The sequence below is a fragment of the Papaver somniferum genome, chromosome 6, assembly GCF_003573695.1.
Source record: "Papaver somniferum cultivar HN1 chromosome 6, ASM357369v1, whole genome shotgun sequence".
Classification (NCBI taxonomy): domain Eukaryota; kingdom Viridiplantae; phylum Streptophyta; class Magnoliopsida; order Ranunculales; family Papaveraceae; genus Papaver; species Papaver somniferum.
In genome coordinates, this window is record NC_039363.1 from 122365531 (window position 1) to 122388210 (window position 22680).

Consider the following 22680-nt stretch of genomic DNA (forward strand, 5'->3'; position numbering starts at 1 on the left):
AATAGAAATAGGCAATTTGCTGAGTTTTCTCATGGTAGATAATGAAGGGTCAATATGATTTCAAAGGGTTGTTTAAGATTCTTTATATTCAATGTAATTGCATTTATGGGAAGGAATTGGATTAAATAACAAACGTTTTCACAATGCAGCAGATTGCGGAGATTCAATCATAAGCCATTTTAAATCATAGGACTGATCCAATGGTTTTCTTATTCGAGCCATTGAAAATCAGTGCAAAATTTGCCTTGAGACTGATCGTATGTACCTCTTAATTGGATGTTTTTGATGAGTTAACATTAAACACAGTTTGCTTAAATTTAACCTAAGGTTTATGTTCTTGGTTTTATTTGTTAGGGAGACATTTCATTTCTCCTTGTTTGTGCAATGGAAGGTCGAAATATGTACACAGTGAATGTTTATATCAATGGGGTCCATAAAGGTGTTATTATTCAGTAATCATATGTTAAAATTTAGCTCTCTGTAGAAACTTCCTTTTTGTAACTACTTCAATTTTAAGTTGTTATTTGTCTAAACTTTGAAGCCAACTAGCCAAGTGTGTTTTCTATTCTATGAATGCAGTCAAACACCCGAAATGCAAACTAGCTGAGTTTGCAGCTGATGTAGTACTAGATTAAGATATGGAAAATTTGTTGGTTGGTCCTAAGTCCAAATAATTATTTATAGTATAGTCCATCCGAAATAATAACTTAGCCTAGGATCCATATTTGTTTAAAATATGGAAAAGACATATACAACCCCTGCTCCAAACGTGTGAGTAGTATCTCATCGTTCTATTGGGGAAAAACTCAACGTACTTTTACGAACTACAGAGGAAAGCAAGAAAAAAAATCCAACCTAACCCTAGGTTTCTTCTATTGATCGATCAAAAAGGAATAGAAACGGAAACAAAAATCATCAAAACATGCATCAACTATTGATTTATCAAAAATGAGTAAGAAACAAAAACGAGAATCATCAAAATCTATATCGGTGGTGAAGAAATCATATGAAATCATCAAAAACTAGACGAAGAATCATTCGCTTGAAGATATGTTCAGTTTCCAATTCTTGCAGGAATTTCTCGACTAAGACGATTATGAGAAAGAATCAACCCTTGCAAGTTCTTCTACTCTGTGATCCCCAAAGAAATTTCACCCGTGAACTGATTGTGAGAAACATCAAGCAAATCAAGCCCCAACTTATCTGATGGTTTAGAAATTACAATTTGGTATATGACCTGATATCTCATAGAAACTCAAGGGTTGATAATACTGATTTATAGCCATGTCATCCTGTTTTTGCGTTCTCAAATTTATTTTACAGTATATGATCCAACAGTACGTATATGATGTATTGTCGCTATATATCGACTGCGCCAAAAAAAAATTAGGTAGGTTTTGACATTTTCAACGGTAGGCACACATTGGCACATATCCCTTATATTGAAGAAAAAGAAGCTATCGGTACATATATCGGCTATACTGAGAAAAATTGTACGTACATAACAGTTATACTGAAAAATGTAGCTACATATTAGCTATACTGGAAAAATTGTAGGTACATATTAGCTGTACTGAAAAAAGTAGGTCTTATTTAGTAAATATGGGTTCAAAATTTGGATTTTGAGTTGATGGTATGAATAATAAGGAAAGAACAAAAGTTTTCTTTTTTACATTATCATCAACGTAATTCATAACTTAACAGTACAGTACTTGACTATTGTATGAGAGTGGGCGACCTTGGAACGAAACAACAATTTTTTTTAAAAGGGAAATCGGCAAAGAAGACACCCCTTCTTTCCGTTCATCCCTTTCGACTGCTATACAAAACATTTGGCTAATATTTAAATATAAAATCTAACAAGACCTATTTTCTCTCCCTTTCCCTCTCTATATCTCCCACTGATAAATGAGATCATTCAGTTGACTTGTGTAGTTGGGCATTTGAGGACCAAAAATAAAAAAGATACAAAAGATAATGTTCCCCACAGGTCAGTCACCAAGTGTAGTTGGTCTGCACAAAACACTCCAAACTCCTGGTAATGCAGTATGAGAGTCACAAGCTTCCATCATCTGCATAGATCCCATTTCCTTAGATCAGTCTCACATTTGCTTTCTCTCTTCAACTCAAAATATAACAGGCTTGTTCATGTTACAAATACAGAGAGGGCATATCCTTTCCTAAACTTGTATCTTTCCTCTTGTATCGGCATTCAGGTCCCTTCTAAAATGAAATAGAGGAAGATGGTTATCTTAAGCACAAACATGCCGTACATTACATGCACCAGAAAATGTTAACCTGTAAATCAAAATAATTGGTCATTTTTATCCATCTGTGATACGTACACTTTAACACTTCCATCTTGCATGGAAGGCGGCAAAATAAAATGAATTTTATAGAGTGTATGGTATATGTACTGTGGTTTTTGTATAGTACATCATTTATGCACTGTGGTTTTCCCAGAGTACATGATTTATGTACAATTTTTTACACAAAAAAATCCATTTATAGCCAGAGTTCCCCCATCTAAGTGACTAAATGAGCTCATAACAATATCAAGTTTCCCTGTGATTTCTCTCTATTATGTTAGATTCTAAACAAACCTGTGTATGAAGGCTTCGCCAAATAAGAATTTAGTACACATTGACCTACTGCTACTTCATTTTTAGATCCGTGTATAAGGTATTTGTGCAGGAGCTACTGGGATTATCTCTCCATACAAGCAACATCATAAACATCTTCAACCTCAGAAAGCGTACATACAAGAAAGAAAGTTCAATTGATATTATAGCTAAGAAATTTATTTCTTACCTCTCATTAATGGACTTGAATTCCAGCAAAATTAACATACATTTTAGATACCATTTTAAATTAACATAATGTGGAAGACAACAAAATAGTCAAGTGGAAGATACAATAGGAACAAATGGAAATTGATTTTTAGGAGTACGTCATTTATGTACTATGAAAAACTCTTATTCCCCGATTCATAGAATGCAAGCAAATCTACGAAATTTCATAGTAACATTATTGGTATGTTCAGACAACATAACCTATGCGTAATGCAAAGAAAGGAAATTATTCCTTTCACAACGGTCAGTACATATTAGCGACAATCATACTTCTATTGTCTTTTAAACATCATAACATGATTGCATTCGAACCAATTAATTCCATCTAAAACCTTTGCATAATGCTAAGATAACAATTCTTCCTTTCACAATTGTGTCAGTACATATTTGCTACACTCATATTTCAGTGGATTTTAACTATCATAACAGGGATAGCATTTGAAAAGATAACTAATGCCATCTAACACCTATGCATAATGCGGCACAAACACAAATCAGGCTGATGTAAATTTCATTTTGGCAAATGGTGCACTTGTCTTCACAGCAGAGAGATGAGTCTGTAGTAAATCATGGTGTACTGTAATTTACACAATAAGAGAGGATAAACTTACATATCTTGTAGACGTTTGCTTTAGATCTCTTGTTTGTTTATCAACTGCTTGTAAATTCTAGTAGCACCGCCACCTTTTGAGTACAAAATGAACAACACCATCAACACCATTAACGAAACGGAATAGAAACTAAAATTTTAAGTGAAGTCGTGGCGAAGATCTCAAAGATCTAATTTAACAAAACCAAAAATTACCAAAAATCAAAAAATAAACTCAGGATAATCCTCTGGATTGGAAGCACTACTGTCAGCTAAATCATTGACAAGGACCACTACTCATCCATTGGTTTAAACTACTCCTGATAGTAATGAAATCTGGCGAGAAATAACACAGTACCTGCGTATGAAAGCTTCGCCATATATAAAGTTAGGAAGTACAAAGTATATCGTTTATGCAACGATTTTCTCTTGAGTGTAGCGTTTATAACCTGAGAAATAGCACAATATAGAAATTATACATAGATTTTTTAGCAGTGCAGCGCATACACACTGGGATTTTGTCAGCGATGCATCATATATACACCCTGACTTTTCAGCAGTGCAACATATATATACATTGTGTCTTTTTGGCAGTGCAGTGTATATACACTGTGACTATCGAATGTAAGCTAAACGAGGTTTAGGATTGTGGTAACATTGTCATTAACATATGCACAAGGTTAAACTAAAATGATTAAATCTAGTAACAAAAAATAAAAACAAAACAAATTCAGAATGCAAGGTTACCAAACCACCAAATTGCATTGACAAATAACGCAGCACAATGTTTATACACTGAATTTTCCTGAAGTGCAGCGCTTATAGACTGACATTTTCTGAAGTGTGGCCTTTATACCCTGAGAAAATAACATTGTACATCGTTTATACACTGATTTTTATGAAGTGCAACGATTATACACTGACAAAATTACTTAACAACCACATTTCGATGATACTAATCGACCATCTGCAATGGCTACCTGTGCACAAGTAACCATTTTGATAGTCAGAAACGTATTAATTCACTGATTTTGTATCATTATCTTAATACTGAGAAGTGAGAATTCTGAGTACATGAAATATATACTCACCAAGATCCAAAAAGTGAAGAGCAACATTGCATTCAGTTTGATACTAGTTCATTATTTCCAGTCTATAACAGACGTACACAATTTGTAGTTTCAAAACTACAATAAATATAAAGTCAATTCATTTTCCAGTCTATAAAAGACGTACTCAATTCATTTCCAGTCAATTCATCAAATATCCTGCATAATCAAAATCCATTCTATAGAAGATGTACTCAATTTCTCGACAATAAATCAAATATACACTCAATTCATTCAGTTCTTTTTAAGGAAAAAACAGGCCTCTATTCATTATGCACATCAACAGATAACTTCCCTGGTAAGCTTTTATATGTTTATAACTACAAAAATCATCCTTGAATAAACCCAATCCACACCAATTACTGAATAATCTAAACAATTTTCGTTATCTAATGGACACATGAACTGCTCAATAAACAAATTCCATTACCAAACCAAACAAATCATCAGAAATGCAAACCAATTAATAGATCAACAATCAAACATTCAAAATTAGATTTGTACTACTGTAACTAATAGATCTAACACAATAATCACCCAAATTTCAGCAAGAACCTACGAAAACAAACTATTACAACAAATAAAAAACTCGATTAATGAAGAAGAAGACTGGAAATGTTAAACCCTAAAGAAAAATTAAAAATCTCACCATTTTCTTTGGGTGTTAGAAAGGATCAATCGAAGGAGATAAAGAGGAGTAAATTTAGGGAATAAAATCTTGCTTGCAGAATCTGATCAAATCGATCAAAGATTTTGAATCTTCATCGCCAATCGCCAGAGCTTTCCTAACCGAGAGAGAAAATGAAACAAATGATTTAGGATTTGGTTCTGTTATTGATGTATATCAAGGTTGTTTTCGGTATTTTAAAAAATGTCACACGTGTGGTTGGACCAGTGGATAAAACTTTGGGTCCAAAATTTTAATTTGTTATAGAAATGGGCCACCGATTAATGGACTCCTAATGGATGGACCTGCCATTAACTAGAACCACAATAATAATACCCATTGGTAATTCCTACTTAAGATATTTGGGTTTGAATTTTAGTTAATTAACATTATTGGTGCACTAAAGGGTTTCCAACAATGTTGACTGTTTTCATGTTATTTGGTTTGTGACAATGTTGGTTGCACAAAGTTATGTTGTTTTTGAACTGATGGTTTCTTTGTATATGTTACATGGTTGAAATCTCAAAAAGATTATTATACTTCAAAGCCTAGAGTTGGTGTGAGAAAATCTTGGGTACATGAGCACTTCGATATTATAGAATCTGGGGCTAGAGCCAAGTGTAAGCATTGTCCAAAGTGTCAAGGTATATACAAGTTTGACGATAAATCATATGGGACTGCTTATCTTAGTCGTCATCTGGAGAACTGCAATGAATATAAGAAAAATAGTAAAAAGGAACCGAGAGAGCGAACACTTGATCTTCAACCTTGCAATCTGAGAGAAGATTTTGCTGCTTGGTGAGCTTATTTCAGTGTTAAGGCTTGCAGGATTTCAGTTTCAGTTGCATACTTGTAGTATTAAAACTTGAGTTTGTTGTAAAACTTTAAATGTTTGAATTTAGATTTTAAAATAATTGAATGTTGGTTAAAAAATTCATTGCCAAAATTTCTTTAGGAATAATTAGAACAGGTATACCCGTAACCGACCCATTATGATGCTGGGTCGGTTACGAGTGATAGCTTCTGTTACCCGTCATCATCAGTGGGTTGGATGGTGGGTGAGGTAAAAACCGACCGATGTGCAATCCTAGGCATGCCACTGAATATTCAAGGCGCTGTGAGTGGTACGTATTAACTACCTTTTCCACATCTTCTTCCGAAGGCTTGAATGCTTGATCAGTTCGAGTTAGTACTTGCTCGCACATTAAATATGATGCCAGTTGCGAGCAAAAGAAGCGCTGATCCACGAATTTCACCAACATCTCCACTAAGCACAGTTGAATAGTTCCCTTTCCATCGTTGCGTCCTCACGTCCCATTGACATACATTCAATCCAGACACATTATAAGATTCCCTTTACAATTCAAGTTAATAATAGTTTAAGTATATGAACTGAGTCAATCGAAATGTAATCGCATATAAATGGGTAAGATTTCTCTCTTTTCATCATAAGTTCTGCAAACAACAACTTGTTAGATATTTTTAGTTTCTTCCTTGCCTCCATTGTTCATCATGGCACGGCTCTCGGTCTCTCTAGCTTATGCTTTAGCCTTCGTTTTTGTAATCAATGTTGCATTGGCTGAGTACGAGCCATATACTTCCAATTACAAAGAAACTTCCTACGAGAAACCAATTGCAAATGCCAATGTATATCATCCTAAACCAGCTTACGTCACTCCCCAATATGTACCTTCAAAAGTCTACCCATCACCAGCTTACGTTGTTCCAAAAGTTTATCCATCATCACTTTATGTAGCTCCCAAATATGTTGCTCTCAAAGTCTACCCATCACCGGCTTATGTTGCTCCCAAAGTCTACCCATCACCGGCTTACGTTGCTCCAAAATATGTTGCTCCCAAAGTTTATCCATCACCTGCTTACGTCTCTCCCAAATACGTTGCTCCCAAAGTCTACCCATCACCGGCTTACGTTGCTCCCAAAGTCTATCCATCACCGGCTTATGTTGCTCCAAAATATGTTGCTTCCAAAGTTTATCCATCACCAGCTTATGTATCTCCCAAATACGTTGCTCCCAAAGTTTATCCATCACCATCTTACGTCGCTCCCAAAGTTTACCCATCTCCAGCTTACGTAGCTCCTAAATATGTGTACCCATCACCACCACCACCACCAGCTTATGTCGCTCTAAAATATGTTTCTCCCAAAGTTTATCCATCACCAGCTTACGTCTCTCCCAAATACGTCTCTCCCAAATACGTCGCTCCCAAAGTTTACCCATCACCAGCTTACGTAGCTCCCAAATATGCGTACTCATCACCACCACCACCAGCGTACGTCGCTCCCAAATATGTCGCCCCTAAGGTATACTCATCACCAGCTTATATCGCTCCCAAAGTTTATCCATCATCAGCTTACGTCGCTCCCAAATATGTGTACTCATCACCGCCGCCACTAGTTTATGTTGCCCCCAAATATGTCGCTCCAAAAATATACCCATCACCAGCTTATGTCGCTCCCAAAATATACCCATCACCAGCTTACGTAGCTCCCAAATATGTGTACCCATCACCACCACTACCTGCCTACGTTGCTCCCAAATATGTTGCTCCCACGATCTACCCATCACCGGCTTACGTTACTCCTAAAGTATACCCATCACCGGCTTACATCGCTCCTAAAGTCTACCTATCACCGGTTTATGTAGCTCCCAAATATGTTTATCCATCACCACCACCACCTGCTTACGTAGCTCCTAGATACGTATACCCAGAACTACCACCACCTACTTACGTGGCACCCAAATATGTCTATCCATCTCCACCACCACCAGCATACTACTACAAGTCTCCCAAACCATCAAAATATACTCCATCAGCACATTACCATAGACCCCTACCAGCACCTGCAGCTAAACCCCGTTACCCCAAGTACAACTACTAATCTCCACCACCGCAGCATTTTACCAAAAACCTCCATCGTCACCTCCTTTACGTGCCCAGCCAGCAGATGTTCTCAAGGACGCAAATGCACCTACTGGTCTCCACCAACAATGACGTTTTCTAACTAGCAGCTCATTTTGTTACATCTTGTGCAACATGCATTTACCACTTTCTCCATTCACCGTTTGTTTTTAAAGTTTTGTTGCAATTTTTATGTTTTACGGGAGTCACATTTCCAACTTCTAAAGTGAAGGTTGATTTTGCAGATCAACAGTCCGGGGATTAATTCCTTTTGATATGTCTTTGATTTGTATTTTCTCTATGTACTAGAAATCCAACGTATATGTGTCATGACTCATGAGATTGGTTCATATATACGAGTGAATGATTTCTTGGGCGTAATAAATTTGTTATCACATTTTTCATTTCATCTATATATCGCTGCTTAATTCTTACAAGTTCCTTTTATCACCTTCTATTTTCTTGTATCATAGAATTTTCTTTCTTGGGATTTTATGTACTAGAAAAACTTAAATCCATAACTCAGGTGCAGTTTATATTTCACTTCGACAGTTTGACTCTCAGCCGAGCCACCTGAAATTACTAAACCAGCGTAAACAGTTGAACGTGCAAGTATTTCTGTAAGCAAGCTAACGGATCTGGATTCTTCAATGCAAGCCCAAGGCTATAGTTCAGCCCATTAATGTGTTCCGTTCAAAATTTAGGAAACCAGATTTTTCCGAGATATATCGAGAAAAGGAAAAGATGCAACACTGTAAATACACACTGTCTGTTTCCATGCTGTATCAAATTCTACTTCTTTTTTCTCTCTACTCTACATACATTCCAATTCTACCACGAACCCTGTTTCTCATCAAACCTTCAGATAAATTTTGCTGCACTTGATCATCACGTCTTCGTTGATAATGGAAAGAGAGTTTGTTGACAGAGCTTTTCAGGAATGTGGTAATGATTTGGATACGTTAATCAACAGGATAACACAACTAGACATCGGATCATATCAATCCGATGTTCACCATCTACCATCATCATCATCTCAACAAGTAGCTATTTCATCTTCTCAAGATTCTATGCACCCTCCTCATCATCAAGATCAAGACTGCGTCCCAAGAACCGGCTCAGAATGGGTTGAATTATTTGTGCTTGAGATTACGACCGCTTCTTGCATGAATGAAGCTAAAGAACGTACCTCCAGGTTGCTGGAGGTTCTTGAAAAAAACATGAATGGGAGAGAGGCAGTAAAGATTCTTGAGAAAGAGAATCTGAAATTGAAATATGACTTGGAGAAAGCGACTGGTACAAATATTATCTTGAAGAGGGTCGTGCTTACATTACTTGAACAACACAGTGGCGTGAACAAAGAGTTGGAGAAACTGAGACAACTTGTGGCTCAGCAGGAGCAGAAGTGGAACCAGCTCGAGAAGAATAACTACGTGCTTAAGATGCATCTAAACCAGGCAATGATGGCGGCAGAAAGCAAAAACATCCCCAGTAACTACCGTCCTGATTTGTAGTAATCAAAGTTTAAACCCTAGCTAGGTCCGGAATGTAAATTTAATACGAAATTCAACTGTTTTTCTTAATAGAACAAATTTGATTGTTTTCATATCTGATCAAAGCACAACTCCTGCTGCAGGCTGCAGTAGTAGTAAAATATTCTATTCTGTAAAAGCCCGAGTTTCTGTACAAACAGGATCCAATTCCTGTAAAAAGTTAAGCCCCAAAAAGCCAAAATTCCTAAAATAAATAGAGAGAAATACTTCTGAAAAGATAACCGAACCTTTTATGATGAGTAGGGTTTTAACAGGAAAAGGATTCAAGATGTTTTTTCGCGACATTATGAAAGGAATTTCACTGTTCAATTTTTTTTTCCCTGCAATAGATTGGTCGTCCTCTAACAAAACATGGATGAGTAACTGAAATTGACCCTAAAAAGAAGTATGTGCAAAATGATTTCAAAAGGACTCACACTTCTTACCTAATAGGGAATACTTGAGATATTGCATCAGTAAGAAGGATTGATGCTTCTTTTGTCTGGCCTGTTTTCCAGACCCTAAAATCAGATCCAAACCAACCCCTGCTTTTCCACCCTTTGAGCAAACTCATTGAGAACGGTCCTTGAACTTTATCAGCTTGATCTATATAATACCATATCGAACTTTCAGGGTTATCAAGTATTAGGTTTCCACAAGCATCGCCGTCGTCGTCGTCATCATCTAAATCAATCACCACAATATTTCTTTTCTTATCCTGATCTTTGTTGTTTGTTTCATTGTTACACTGCTTGTCATCCTCTATTGAAGCTTGTTGTTTCACATTGCCACTGGAATGAAGTTGACTTTTCTCTTCCTTAACAACAAAGATTTCCTCATCAGAAACATATGCTGCAGCTATCATCACAAACAACGGAGAAGAAAAAAAACCATTAGTTTAATCCTTGGTCAATAACTCCAAGCAGACAGGTGTCAGAAAACAAATAAGAAAATGAATCAATCTAAGTCTTGTGTTTCGAAATAGAGCATCATTTTCGAGTTCCTTTGTGATTCATTTCCAGGAGATGTTCACTTCTAACTTTTCATCTGGTATAGAATCTAACATAGAATCTCCCGTTCAAATCGAAATAAATGCGGATGTTCTAAAGAAAGGTTTACAAATAAGTCAGACACGCAATAAATTCACTAACCTTCTACTTCCTCAGAGGATCTGCCATTAACAATTTCCCGGTTTCTATATCTACTCCTCGTGTTTAGTTTAGCAACTGCATAGGCCGCGCCGCTACTTATGCCATCTCGACCTAAAAGATAGATAACAATGGTATATAAATAAAGATATACACGAAAAATTTATAGAAGCACGTGTTGCAACTGATATTGAACTTCCTGCTCAAAAGAAATCGACACTTGACTTAAGTTTGCACACAAGTTGAATGTCAAATGTAGTATAGATCAAATTCATTAACCTTGTAAATTATCAACCACTCCGGCAGCAACATTTCCCCCATTTGGAACTTCATTCATAATTAGATCTGATTGAGCAACTGCATAAGCAACACCGTTGCTTTTGCAATTGGGACCTGGAAAAAGAAAAGAACGACAAAATAGTAAGCAAGAGTAAGTGTGAAAATACTAATGGTACAACATTTCTAGTAATGGAGTTGTCTGACTTGCAAAATTACACTCTTCGTATTCGAGACATCAATGGTAATAAAACAGGGAGACGGCCTTTCAATCTACAATAAATTTCTGAATAGCAGCTTACACATCAAGAAAGAAATTTAATTATAACAGAAACTTGCCCTAGATGCACATCTGCAGCTGATTTTAGCTCCGATATGTTTTGTGTTATACAAAACAAAGCTGTTTCCAACATAAGCATTTATGTGTATATCAACAAGTATTCAAGATTTCATCATTAGAGAAAGTGCTGAGTTAGCATCAACAAAATCATGTGGTGATGATAAAAGAAGTACGGTTACAAACTTCAACTTCACTAGTCTGGCATGTATACGTGACTATATGTTAAGAATGTGTATATGTATTGTCTGTGAATTCCCAAGGTTTACTCGTTAAGAAATATGAGATGGAAGAATCAATTCTTTGTAGGACTGAACAGGATAATACCTATATTAAATTAAGTAATGGAGACAAACATCCAGCACTCATAAAACTACAAGAAAATAAAATGACAAATAGTTAAGCAATGGAAATATCATATACCTGCATGCAAACTTTCACCATCTTTGGGACTAGATGAGGTTTCTTTTCTGGTCTCGTCTTCAGGAGATCTTGAATCCCTAGAAGCGATTGATCTAGGTGAATATTCAGTTTTAGAGTTTTCATCTCGAGGCAACTCAGCAGGCTCAGCCTCGAATTCGTCAGCAATTACTAGTGGAACTTCTTGTATCAATTTCTCCTTTTCAGATGATGACTCAAGTAACGCCCTCCTCTCAAGGTACTCAAAACGCGTAGGATCTCCAGCAAGTCAAGGGTAACGTTATAGGAATACATAACAAGAAAATCATAAAAATTATAAAATGCTGCCGAGCTAAAAAGATAGTCAGGGAGGAAAATATTAATGGGCAAGAGATGAGGGATCTCTCTTATGAATAGTAGTTACACGAATAGGAGAAGACTTTGCAGAAGAACATTATCAAGTGCCCTGAAAAAGGAGGGAAGCAAGGGAGTAAGAGCATAATTGTAGTCATACTGCGGTAAGCTTTTACAATTTCATCAATAGGAGAAGAAAGACTGTCATGAAGGATATTCTCTTTGCCATCCCTTCTCACTTGCTCGGTCAATCAGATTTTGTAACAGGGCAAGCTCTCTTTCGATCCACTGAAAACAATTTGTAAATTAAGATAGGCAACAACCAGAATAACATAAGCAGTACAAAACAAAAGTTTCAAGAAAATGTTAAAATCTACAATGCGCGGCTATATATGACACAAATGGATTTTATTCATCAACAGTTAAAGACATCTTACAAAACCTCTTTGAATTTAAAATGATACTCCTGTCCAGCAGGTTTTTCTTTTATTTGGATTCTGCCGCTCATTTTAGGAATCCTCTAGTATACTACTGTCAACCATATTATCAAGAAAAAGGAATCCTCACACAATCAACACCATCACAGTTAATAAGTGAGTCCAGACAACTGGATGGGCACAAACCAAAATGGAGAAAGCTACCACCATAGTTCTAAATTTTTACCAAGGTTCAAGAAAGCTTACATGACATGTGATATCCTGGTGCAGAACTCTGGCCTTCCCTTCAACATCGCACTGCCAAAAGGCAAATAGGGATAAACCTGTAAGCATCTGATCAACAGACATATAACAGAATACATGAAAACAGAAAGTTTTGATGATATCCCATATCAGTTACCAATTTCACGACGAGCACTATTTCTATACCGCAGAATTATATGGCTCCCACCCATCAAAAAAAAGAATTATATGGCTCCCAATATGTAGCTCATGCACTAATCAATAGCAATCCAATGAAGAAAAAATAGGATATAATCTAGCCAAGGACAAGGATTTCTAAGGTAATTAATGGAGTTTCACACAACTGGTTTACTATTGTTTAGTTGCAACTAATATGATTACTTCGTTAGGATCTTTTTAAGAAACCGTGACTTCATGGTTAGGAGATTAGAATGATGAATTACTATTTTTGGAATTTCATATAACATTTGCAAGTAACTTTAACAGGAGACAAAAGGAAAGTTAAAACTTACAGTAAAGAGCCTCTTCATCTGACCATCTTTCACACGCTGACGTAGGTCCTCGCACTCTTCCTGCAAACAACACAAAAGCAGGTTTACATGAGAAGTGATGGGATCCCTTGGAATCAGAAATCTAGAACTTGCATCAGCTCAATTTAATAATCAATAAGAGGCGAGAAAAACATCCAAGGGCATCTCACACGCTATCTTTTTGGAGCATATTATTACCTTAAGTTTTCCTTTTCTTGATCTAACTTGATAAGTCCATAGGCAGGGTTTCTCTGAGAACATTTATTAGGGATAACTCTAAGTCGACCAAAATTCTAAATAATTCTATATGACTCTGGATAGTAAAATTCTATTTACTGAAAAGTTGAGCAATCTCTTGGAGAATAGATCTACAATCAGTAAACCATGAGCTCCAACCAACCAGAAGTCTAACAACTATGTAAATAAAATAAATCAGCAGTCGGTCTGTACTGTCATCTGGCCCAGCAGAGTCAGTACAGTTGTTAACTTAAAGTGAAAGAAAAAGCAGTTTCACCTCAGTAAAATCATCATCTGATAGCATGTGTATCTGGACACCGTCACTCATATTTGAGAGTTGCAATATAATTCCTGTACAGCTGTCACCCGCCCCCGAATCCTTCTGTATCCCTGAGGTACAGCAAATACTATATCAACATCATCTATCCCTGAGGTACAGCAAATAATATATCAACATTATCTATCCCTGAGGTACAGCAAATAGTATATCAGCATTATCATATGCATGGCGTTTGTTCACCATGGAATGTATAATTCCTAGAGGGGTTTGTCTAGCAGTTGAAAGTTTAATCCAGTCATCCAGCAGAACATCTACTTAATTACATTGCACTACTGCCTAACCATTATGTCACTACGAGTACAACCCTCGGATTTCCATAAAGCATCTCAAATGTAATCACAGTATGTCCCATATTTGAAACTTACTGCTTGACCAAAATATTGGGAGGGGCATATGCCCTAACCTCTCACCTATTAAAAAATGCAAACATAGTTTATATTGACAAAATCATAACATTTACTGAATAGATAGTGTGGAGATATCATGCGCTGATGAGATTTATTATGTGCCACTGGTGGCAGATATTCATTTCACATAGAACATACCCATCATATTTGAGATGCAATTATTGTGGGCATAATGTCCGCTGAAGAAAGAGTGAATGAATTTATTGATAAAAAAATCATTCTAATCAACAAATACATCAACCTACCGGTAACTTGCAGAAGCTGGTGCGAATTTTTCTGAAGGTAGTCATTAGGGTCACTTTTGACCCTCACAAAGCTTCCAACTACTTTGTCATTAAAGGTATCAAGATTCTCTGACAGCTTCTGAACTAAGCTCCTTTTCAAGTAAACCAACTTGATGTTTTGAGTTACTATAGAAGCAAAACAGCTACGTGGAGCCACCTTAATTCCCATTGTCCCATTTGTCTTGTCCAAGCCCCTCCTTCTTTTTCTTTTGCGAGAATTTGAAGCACCTTCGCTCTCTTCCGAGTTACCGCTCAGCTCATCCTCTGATGACGAATCTTGCGAAGCAAGTAAATGAGGTTCCAACAAGTCATGAATTTTATTCTTGTGCACTATCCTCTTCCCTAAAAGAGAATAAAGTCTTTCATCACATGCAACCCTCTTCTTTTTTTCTCGACCAATGAGATTGTTTCTGGTTATATATTCGCTGATGATGATGTTCAAATCAAATGCATCACGAGCCTGGCTTGGATCCTTGCCAATGGATATAAGAAATTCTATGAGAGATGCTGACCCCCACCCAATAAACTCCCTATTATTTCTTATTGTTCTTTTCATAGACGTCAGCGCAGGATGTGGAACCCCATTGGATAGATCCATTGAAGGTGATGGTAGATCCCCCATATTATCTTCAAATCCGGATACTAAATGTTCATCCACTTCAAAAAGTTTATCTGAATCAAACGTTTTTCATAGCGCTCTTTTTTATTGCCATTGTAGCCAACTTTTTGATTGCCAACTTGCTCCTATCTGTGAAATAGAGATTTTGTAAAGTAACGCCTTCCACGTCCTTTATTAGATCCAAGTATTCCTTAAACAGTCCCTCCTATGTTTCCCTGTCCTTCAAATTTATCTTGCAGGGCAAGATAATAATTAATGATACCTGCGGATAAGGTGATACAGGGTACAGAAGTCAGTATACTGAGAGATATTACAGTTTTGTCTAAATACGATCAAAGCTCGCTTAGGAAACAACCATACCCCATCAGAGTCAAATCAACATTTTTATTAATAGAAGAAGCTTTAAGCATTGACCACAGAAGCTTTGTTTCTCTTTGAACTTCACAAACTCCGCACGCTTAACACAACATTTGCTTACAGCTTTTCCGACAGCCAACAGAATGAAATTCTGGACCTCCACCACAATTGAAGCAGCAATGCGAGTCTACCAGATTTAAATCAACACTTTAGAATAACGCGAAGTATGAAACATGAAAAAGTTGTGGTGTTACTTATTAGGTAGGCAGGAAAACCATCTGAGTTTTTGAGTATGACAGCACAAACAGAACTAACTTAGCATAGATGATATTCTAGATACAGATTAGACCAACCTTCTAAATTTTATATAGGTCTACCAACAAATCCTAGCATTGACTTATCTCGCTATTTTAAAATATTACATTTCTTACAACTGCCTAGAGAAATTACAGGAAAATGACAACCTTGGAAACATAAAATGGATATTTTCAGGATCCCATCGATGAGACTCAGAAAATGACAACCTTGGAGAATCCGGGTTACATATTTATACAATACAATATGTTGAATGCTTGTGTACATAAAACATAAACACTGTAAGTACCATGCTACATATCTGTATGTGTATGTACAGAACATGAACAAAAACATAACAGAAGAGAGGTGGTGATGTGCTTACTACAAATCCAGGGCTCCACAGTTTCTCAAATTGAGGAACCTTTCCAACACAATCAGGGTGATAAAGCTTTATGACAGTCCCTGTAAAACAGTCACAAAGGAGCTAAGTCAGGTATAAGTACCAGTTGCTAACTATAACATACTACTTTGTACATGAGAAATATTTGATGCCTATATTGGGATTTCTAGCTTTTTACACAGGGTGCTTGATACACTATGGCTTCTAACCACACTAATATAACATAACAAAGATCTCCACATTCCAACAATGAAATAGAAACAGCACTTTTAACATAACTTTCAAAGACTAGCAAACTTCAACACAAAACTTAATCTATTTGAGTTCATTCATGATAACTGAACCCAAACTGGAAGATACTAACTGACAGTAACATCAGTATATTAACAACAACACCAGCATTTTGAAAAACCCATTTCTTTAACAGTAAGTCACACAAACACCTATTGCGCAACTCAACCAAATACACCAAAACAAAATACCCATTAAAAAAATTAAGCCAATTCAACAACAAATACAACAGAAAAATTAATTCTTAGCCTTCAAATATTTACAGAAAAAAAAAATTGAATTGAATCAAAATTCTACCTTTTTTAGAGACACAAAGAAAATCTTCCTCCTGACAACTCAGCGAATCCCCATAAATACTAACACTAAAATCTATATGATCACTATAAAAAAATGCAGCTTCACACACTAATAAAAATTAGGTTTTTAGGGTTTTGGAAGAATAATTTTCGTCCGAAATATCACACAGAGTCGGAGCAATTGTTTGCTCCGTGTGTGTTATGTTTATGGGAAAATATAATTTATTGGTATTAACCAAAAATATTCTTCGTTGTTTCAGGAAGGAATTCACATAATAACAAAAATACCCCTTCTGGAAGATGTACAAATTTTGAGACCTGAATGCCCTTTTGACCATTTAGCATGTAGACGAAATTTGATGGTTTTGTTGACTCATTTCTTTAGGTGAGTTAAGAAAAAAAACATAATCTCAGCTATTAGGATTCAGTCAAAAGAGGAGAATGCGTTGATGTGCATTTGGGTGATTTCCACCTCCTGTCAGGTGGGTTAGATTTCTTTTTCACCTTAAGTGCACTTTGTACCAAACATTCAAAATTTGCTTCTCCCTATGGGTTAGATTATTTTTCATGATAAATAAGTGGGTCTACTAAGTTGGGTTAGGCATGGGTGGAAGATGCTCTTTGGATAGCACCAAGCCACCCACTACTTAGAATATATCCTAGTTGAAAAATAAATTTCGTCTTTTAAAAATTTTGTGTGTAACATATTTATGATTAAATTTATAATTATATGGGAGTATCAAAAGCAATATCATGCAGGATTTAACCTTTTCTCTTTCCTCAAAATGAGGCCGTTGCGGTTGACTATGGTCAAGGAACCCAAAAATTTGCATATCACTTGAGCAATTGTGTTCTTGCTTAGAAGATTAGATTATGTTTGTTTTATTTACTCTTCACCAATCCTCCAAGAAGCATCGCCAAGCTAGATCACTGGATTTTTGAACCCATCAAACCTTCACTTGTCATACCCCCACACGATCTTCATCCAGTGGAAAAAGAAGCACCGCCATCACCATCCAATGCACGGAAGAATCCCACAACCACTCAATCACTTCCACCGTAATAAAAAAATCTCATGCCTGATTCACTTTCACAACCTTCTAGACCCCATAATCCTCCCCCTAACAATGATTACAGAAATACAAACACTCCACCTAAAGAATCCACTACCGATTTTATTATTCAAGGAAAAACTTCGGTATCATCAACATCCTCTTCTTTTTTTCTTTCATCTGCTTCAAACTTTGCAAAAGAAGATTTTCCACCTTCCCATGCTTTGTGCAGAACAGAAAGTTCCACTCAAATCTCCTTTTACTCACAAAAACAAAACCCTACTTTCCCATGTAAACCAAATCTCACTGTCAACAAAAGTAAGTCGAACCAACATCAAAAAGAGAATCATCGCGAAACTCAACTTTTCCAGCTTACCCAAAGAATGACGGAACTCATGCAAGCCCACCATAGCCAATGCCTAGATGTGCAAGTCCTAGCAGGAAACTTACCTTACACTTCCCTGAAGACTGCACTGAAAGATCTTTGGGCACCTCTCGCTTACAAACATGTCCAAACAATCCCTAACTCTAATGCTAAGGTGTTTCGAATCATTATGCATCATGTGAGTGATAAGGAGATGATTCTGGCTCATCGTCCATGGATTGGAGACAACCAGTTATTTTTGTTTGAAGACTATGGTAAGTACATATCACACCCTGATGCTTGTTTCATACTTGCTGTTTTCTGGATACAACTTCTGCATCTCCCTGTGTTCTTTGAAGATGAAACGTCTGTAAAACAACTTCTAACTGAAACTGGTAAAATTTTAGAGGTCGACCTAAACTGCAGACCCATCAGAGAAAAAGTAGAAATGGATCTAAGAAAACCCTTCATGCCTGGTATTTTATTAGATATAACAGGACCCACCTGGATTCAGTTTGCCTATGAGTTTCTACCAACTACATGTTTTCGATGTGGATTTCTGTGCCATGTTGCTAGGGATTTCCCAAATTTTGAGAGCACAGAACATGCCATTATGAGTACCCCATACCCTTTGTTTCCGTATCACAAGCTCAACAACAGGATGCGTGCAATCAATCCTCGCGCTAGGTTGTTAGCCAACAGAGTACCACCACTAGCAACACCACCAACCATGGCCAACAGGGCTCCACCACGACCATCACCACCATCTATGGCATCTGCAGGCGGAACATCATCATCCTCTCAGCCATCCTGCTATCAGCACAACCACCAAACTCAACCTACATCACAACAGCAGAATGAATGGCAGAGATTAACCGAGATGAACCAACCAGGTCCGAGCCAACCAGCAAAAAAGACGGTGATCAGGTCGATCCCATCCAGGCTGTCCAACATCACGACTCAACAAGGTCTTCACTGGACCCCCGGTCCCGCAGAAAACCCAACAATATGACATGGCATCTGAAAAGGCACCTTAAAATGGCACTGCGGTAACAGACATAGGAACTTGTGCAAGCACGCTGAGGGCGACACGTATTGCTGAAACCACTACAAAAACTCAAGAATGTCGGCACTGACACTGGACCCTCCATATTCTCTGAACCTCCCCTACAGGAGAAATTCCAGATCCGAACCTATTTTGGAGTACCTCTGACAAGTTATATTATTTCAGATGCAGGTACATCAGGCCCAACCCACTTAAACCAGCCATCTAAAATAAGGAAGGATCCAGCAAAACCCAATGAAACTACAATACCCATAAACCAAGCAAGCTTACCACCCAACTCCCAGATACCCCCAAAACCTTTGACTCATTTCTTCTCACCTCTCTACAGTCAACAACTTGAAACTTTTTTGAACAACAACAATGCTCAGGTTAATATAGTGATAACAAAGGAAGGAGGTATCCCACAAGTCCGAATAACCCACAATCATTTCATTACAACCACCCTAACAACACCCCCTCCCCCTCCACCTCTACCAATCTCAAGCTATCCTCCACCAACCTCAAACTCACCAACCCCTACAACACCCATCCAGACATATAGGAGGAAAGCTAGGCACCAAAGAAAAGGTATTCCCCTTCACCTAAACATCCCCAACACCCCGGACTTTGGTGCTTACCCACCACCCCAAAAGCTCAGAAAGTACATATCCATGACTTCCCTAAACCCTCTGTCCACCAGATATCTCCAACCCCAACATGAAATCCCAACTACCCGTACTCGGAAACAAGATCAACAAGATATCTCCACCCTGAAAAAACCGTCCGTCCCACTAAACCAATCAACACCATTCCAACACAACCACCACCCAAAACAACCAAACCAGCATGGCATCTTTCTCTAGAAGACGAGATTGACGAAGCTGCAGATTACTCGAACAAAGGAAAGCGAGTTGTTGGTATAATCCAACACTCGCCAAGCTTATGAATTGTCTATCTTGGAACTGTCAAGGTACTAACAACCCCTTGACAGTTCAAAAACTGCGCGAGCACATGCGCATCTTTAAACCTTCACTACTTTTTTTGTCTGAAACTTTGGCTTCTAGTGTTAGTGTCGTACGTTTACAACATATTTTTGGTTTAATGATTGCTATGTAGTTCCATGTATTGGACGACAAGGTGGTCTATGTTTAATGTGGCAAACACACCTTCAAGTCCAAATCATAGTAGCTAATCAAAATGTTGTTCATGCTTATATTATGCCATCTAATTCTAGCTCGTCTTGGTACTTCACTAGAATATATGGACCGCCTCACCAACCGACACGAAAAATTTTCTGGCTGGATTTCAACAACTTGGTGAAAACACAACAGCAACCTTGGCTATTGATGGGTTAATGAATTATTGACACAAGAAGAAAAAAAGGGAGGAAATCCATTAGCGTTTACTCAAATACAAAGCTTCTCCAAATTTTTCAACAACAATGGACTCATCGACCTGGGATTTCAAGGAGACCCATTCACTTGGTCCAATAGGCAAACAGGGCCGGATTTCATTCTAGAAAGACTAGACATAGGCATTTGCAACCAGTAAAGGCTTGACCTTCACCCCCATGCTCTAATCAAACATCTCCCAAGGATTGCGTCGGACCATGCACCAATACTGCTCATCCTACGATCACTGAAAAGACCAAGAACAAATAATTTCAAATTAGAACACCTCTGGTTCCTTCACCCACATTTCAAAAATGTTGTCAATGAAGCTTGGGCCAAAATCCACCACCACCTTTCTCCAGAGAATATACTCCAGAAGCTGTCACATACGGCAAGTGAACTACTAAAATGGAGCAAAACAACATTCGGGCATCTGCCAATATTGATTAAAGCTGCAGAACACAATATTGAGTTTATCCAACACAAATGTGCAATTTCGCTGGGGTTAGAACTAGATATTTGGCTTCAGAAAGAAAAGGAAGCTAAGAATACACATCTAGTTTTAACTCATGCCTTGGAGATGTACTGGAAACAAAGATCACGAATGCAGTGGCAACAACAAGGGGATCTCAACACAACTTACTTCCATACACAAGCAACCATTCATCGAAGAATTAATCATATACACCAGCTCCAACTCCCACAAGGTACTTGTACAGAAACACCTGAGGAGGTAAATGATTTAATACTTCATTTTTTTGACTCACAATACAGAGCACCGCCAACACAAATAGACATGCAATTGTTTGAGTGCATAGTCCCAAGAATATCATACAACCAATGTTCTATGCTACTTAAGGAGGTAACGCGAGAAGAGATTAAATCAGCAATGAAGTCAATTGGGTCATAAAAAGCATCGGGCCCTGACGGATACACAAGTAAGTTCTACAAAGCACTTTGGGAAACCACTGGTAACCAAATCTGTGAAATCGTGACCCATTTTTTTCAATCACAACCACCTTCAACACCCCATCAACCATACCAACATCACCCTCATACCCAAATTCCCAAACCCCGCCACACCTTCACATTTCAGACCCATAGGGTTATGTAATGTGACTTACAAAGTGATTGCAAAACTCCTAGTCACCAGACTAAGACCTATTCTCCAGTTCATCATAAGCCCATATCAAAGCGCGTTTGTGCCTAATCGTGTCATACATGACAACATATCCATAGTTGCTGAATTGTTTCATCACATCCGTTCTTCACCACTAACCAAGCACCCAAAAAATTCCATGAAACTGGACATAAAAAAAAGAGTATGATAGTTTGGATTGGCAATTCATCAGATTGGCATTTACTAAAATGAGATTTCCATCCACTTTTATTGAGTACATCATGACCTTTGTAACAACAGTCTCGTATTCAATAAACATCAACGGAATGCAACATGGGCATATTACACCAAATCGTGGCATGCGGCAAGGAGATCCACTATACCCATATATCTTCATCATTTGTGCCGAAGTACTCTCTACCAATCTGGGTCAGCTAGAAATGCAAGGGAAGTTAAAAGGCATGAAACTTTCAAACAATTCATCACCAATCCTACACCTAATGTATGTTGACGATTTGTTGATGACATGCACAACCAACTCTGCCACTTGCAGCTCAATTAATGGAATCTTGGAGGCTTACTCAAACTCAGCTGGCCAACACATAAACAAAGACAAGTCCACCATTATCCATCACCCAAAGATTTTTCCACACACTGTGCAATGGTTGCAATCATATTTGGGTACAACACCACCTCAGAGCCACCAATGTACTTAAGGGTACCGTTTAAAAAGGGTAGAAATTCTACTCACTTGTTTGCAGAGCTACTCAGCAGAACGGAACGCAA

The 22680-nt window shown here is 37.5% G+C and overlaps 3 protein-coding genes across 10 annotated transcripts; 2 read left to right on the top strand and 1 right to left on the bottom strand.

Moving 5' to 3' along the window:
* The first annotated feature begins 6729 nt into the window (after window positions 1-6729).
* On the top strand, window positions 6730-8118 carry LOC113291416 (extensin-2-like). The gene has a single exon (XM_026540953.1). It carries the CDS (start codon window positions 6730-6732, stop codon window positions 8116-8118), a length of 1389 nt encoding a protein of 462 aa, XP_026396738.1.
* Window positions 8119-8864: 746 nt separating this feature from the next.
* Window positions 8865-17144, bottom strand: LOC113289107 (uncharacterized protein At5g08430-like). Of its 8 annotated transcripts, none has more exons than XR_003330857.1 (14): window positions 16924-17143; window positions 16318-16397; window positions 15642-15825; window positions 14624-15543; window positions 13909-14021; window positions 13377-13436; window positions 12868-12918; window positions 12402-12472; window positions 11855-12102; window positions 11098-11211; window positions 10822-10932; window positions 10117-10528; window positions 9919-10011; window positions 8865-9819 (listed from the first exon to the last, which is right to left on the bottom strand). XR_003330857.1 is itself a non-coding variant. In XM_026538281.1 (13 exons), exons 4-13 carry the CDS (start codon window positions 15282-15284, stop codon window positions 9742-9744), a joined length of 1935 nt encoding a protein of 644 aa, XP_026394066.1. In that variant the 5' UTR covers window positions 15285-15543; window positions 15642-15825; window positions 16318-16397; window positions 16924-17144; the 3' UTR covers window positions 8865-9741. The 8 variants fall into 8 exon arrangements, 4 of the variants coding, with proteins under 4 accessions (XP_026394066.1, XP_026394065.1, XP_026394068.1 ...); XR_003330858.1 differs by having other exon boundaries at window positions 8865-9841; XR_003330855.1 differs by having other exon boundaries at window positions 9919-10032.
* On the top strand, window positions 9044-9652 carry LOC113291417. The gene has a single exon (XM_026540954.1). The coding sequence runs from the start codon at window positions 9044-9046 to the stop codon at window positions 9650-9652; it is 609 nt and encodes a 202-aa protein (XP_026396739.1).
* Window positions 17145-22680: the final 5536 nt, after the last annotated feature.

What these genes read in the sequence shown, in the direction of transcription:
- LOC113291416 (XM_026540953.1), top strand. Translation starts at nt 6,730, where the DNA reads ATGGCACGGCTCTCGGTCTCTCTAGCTTATGCTTTAGCCTTCGTTTTT.
- LOC113291417 (XM_026540954.1), top strand. Translation starts at nt 9,044, where the DNA reads ATGGAAAGAGAGTTTGTTGACAGAGCTTTTCAGGAATGTGGTAATGAT.
- LOC113289107 (XM_026538280.1), bottom strand. Translation starts at nt 15,284, where the DNA reads ATGGGGGATCTACCATCACCTTCAATGGATCTATCCAATGGGGTTCCA. An exon ending in CAGATGATGATTTTACTGAG is followed by an intron (nt 13,437 to 13,908) that starts GTGAAACTGCTT and finishes TGTTGTTTGCAG; the next exon opens with GAAGAGTGCGAGGACCTACG. An exon ending in ACCAGGATATCACATGTCAT is followed by an intron (nt 12,473 to 12,867) that starts GTAAGCTTTCTT and finishes AATTGTTTTCAG; the next exon opens with TGGATCGAAAGAGAGCTTGC.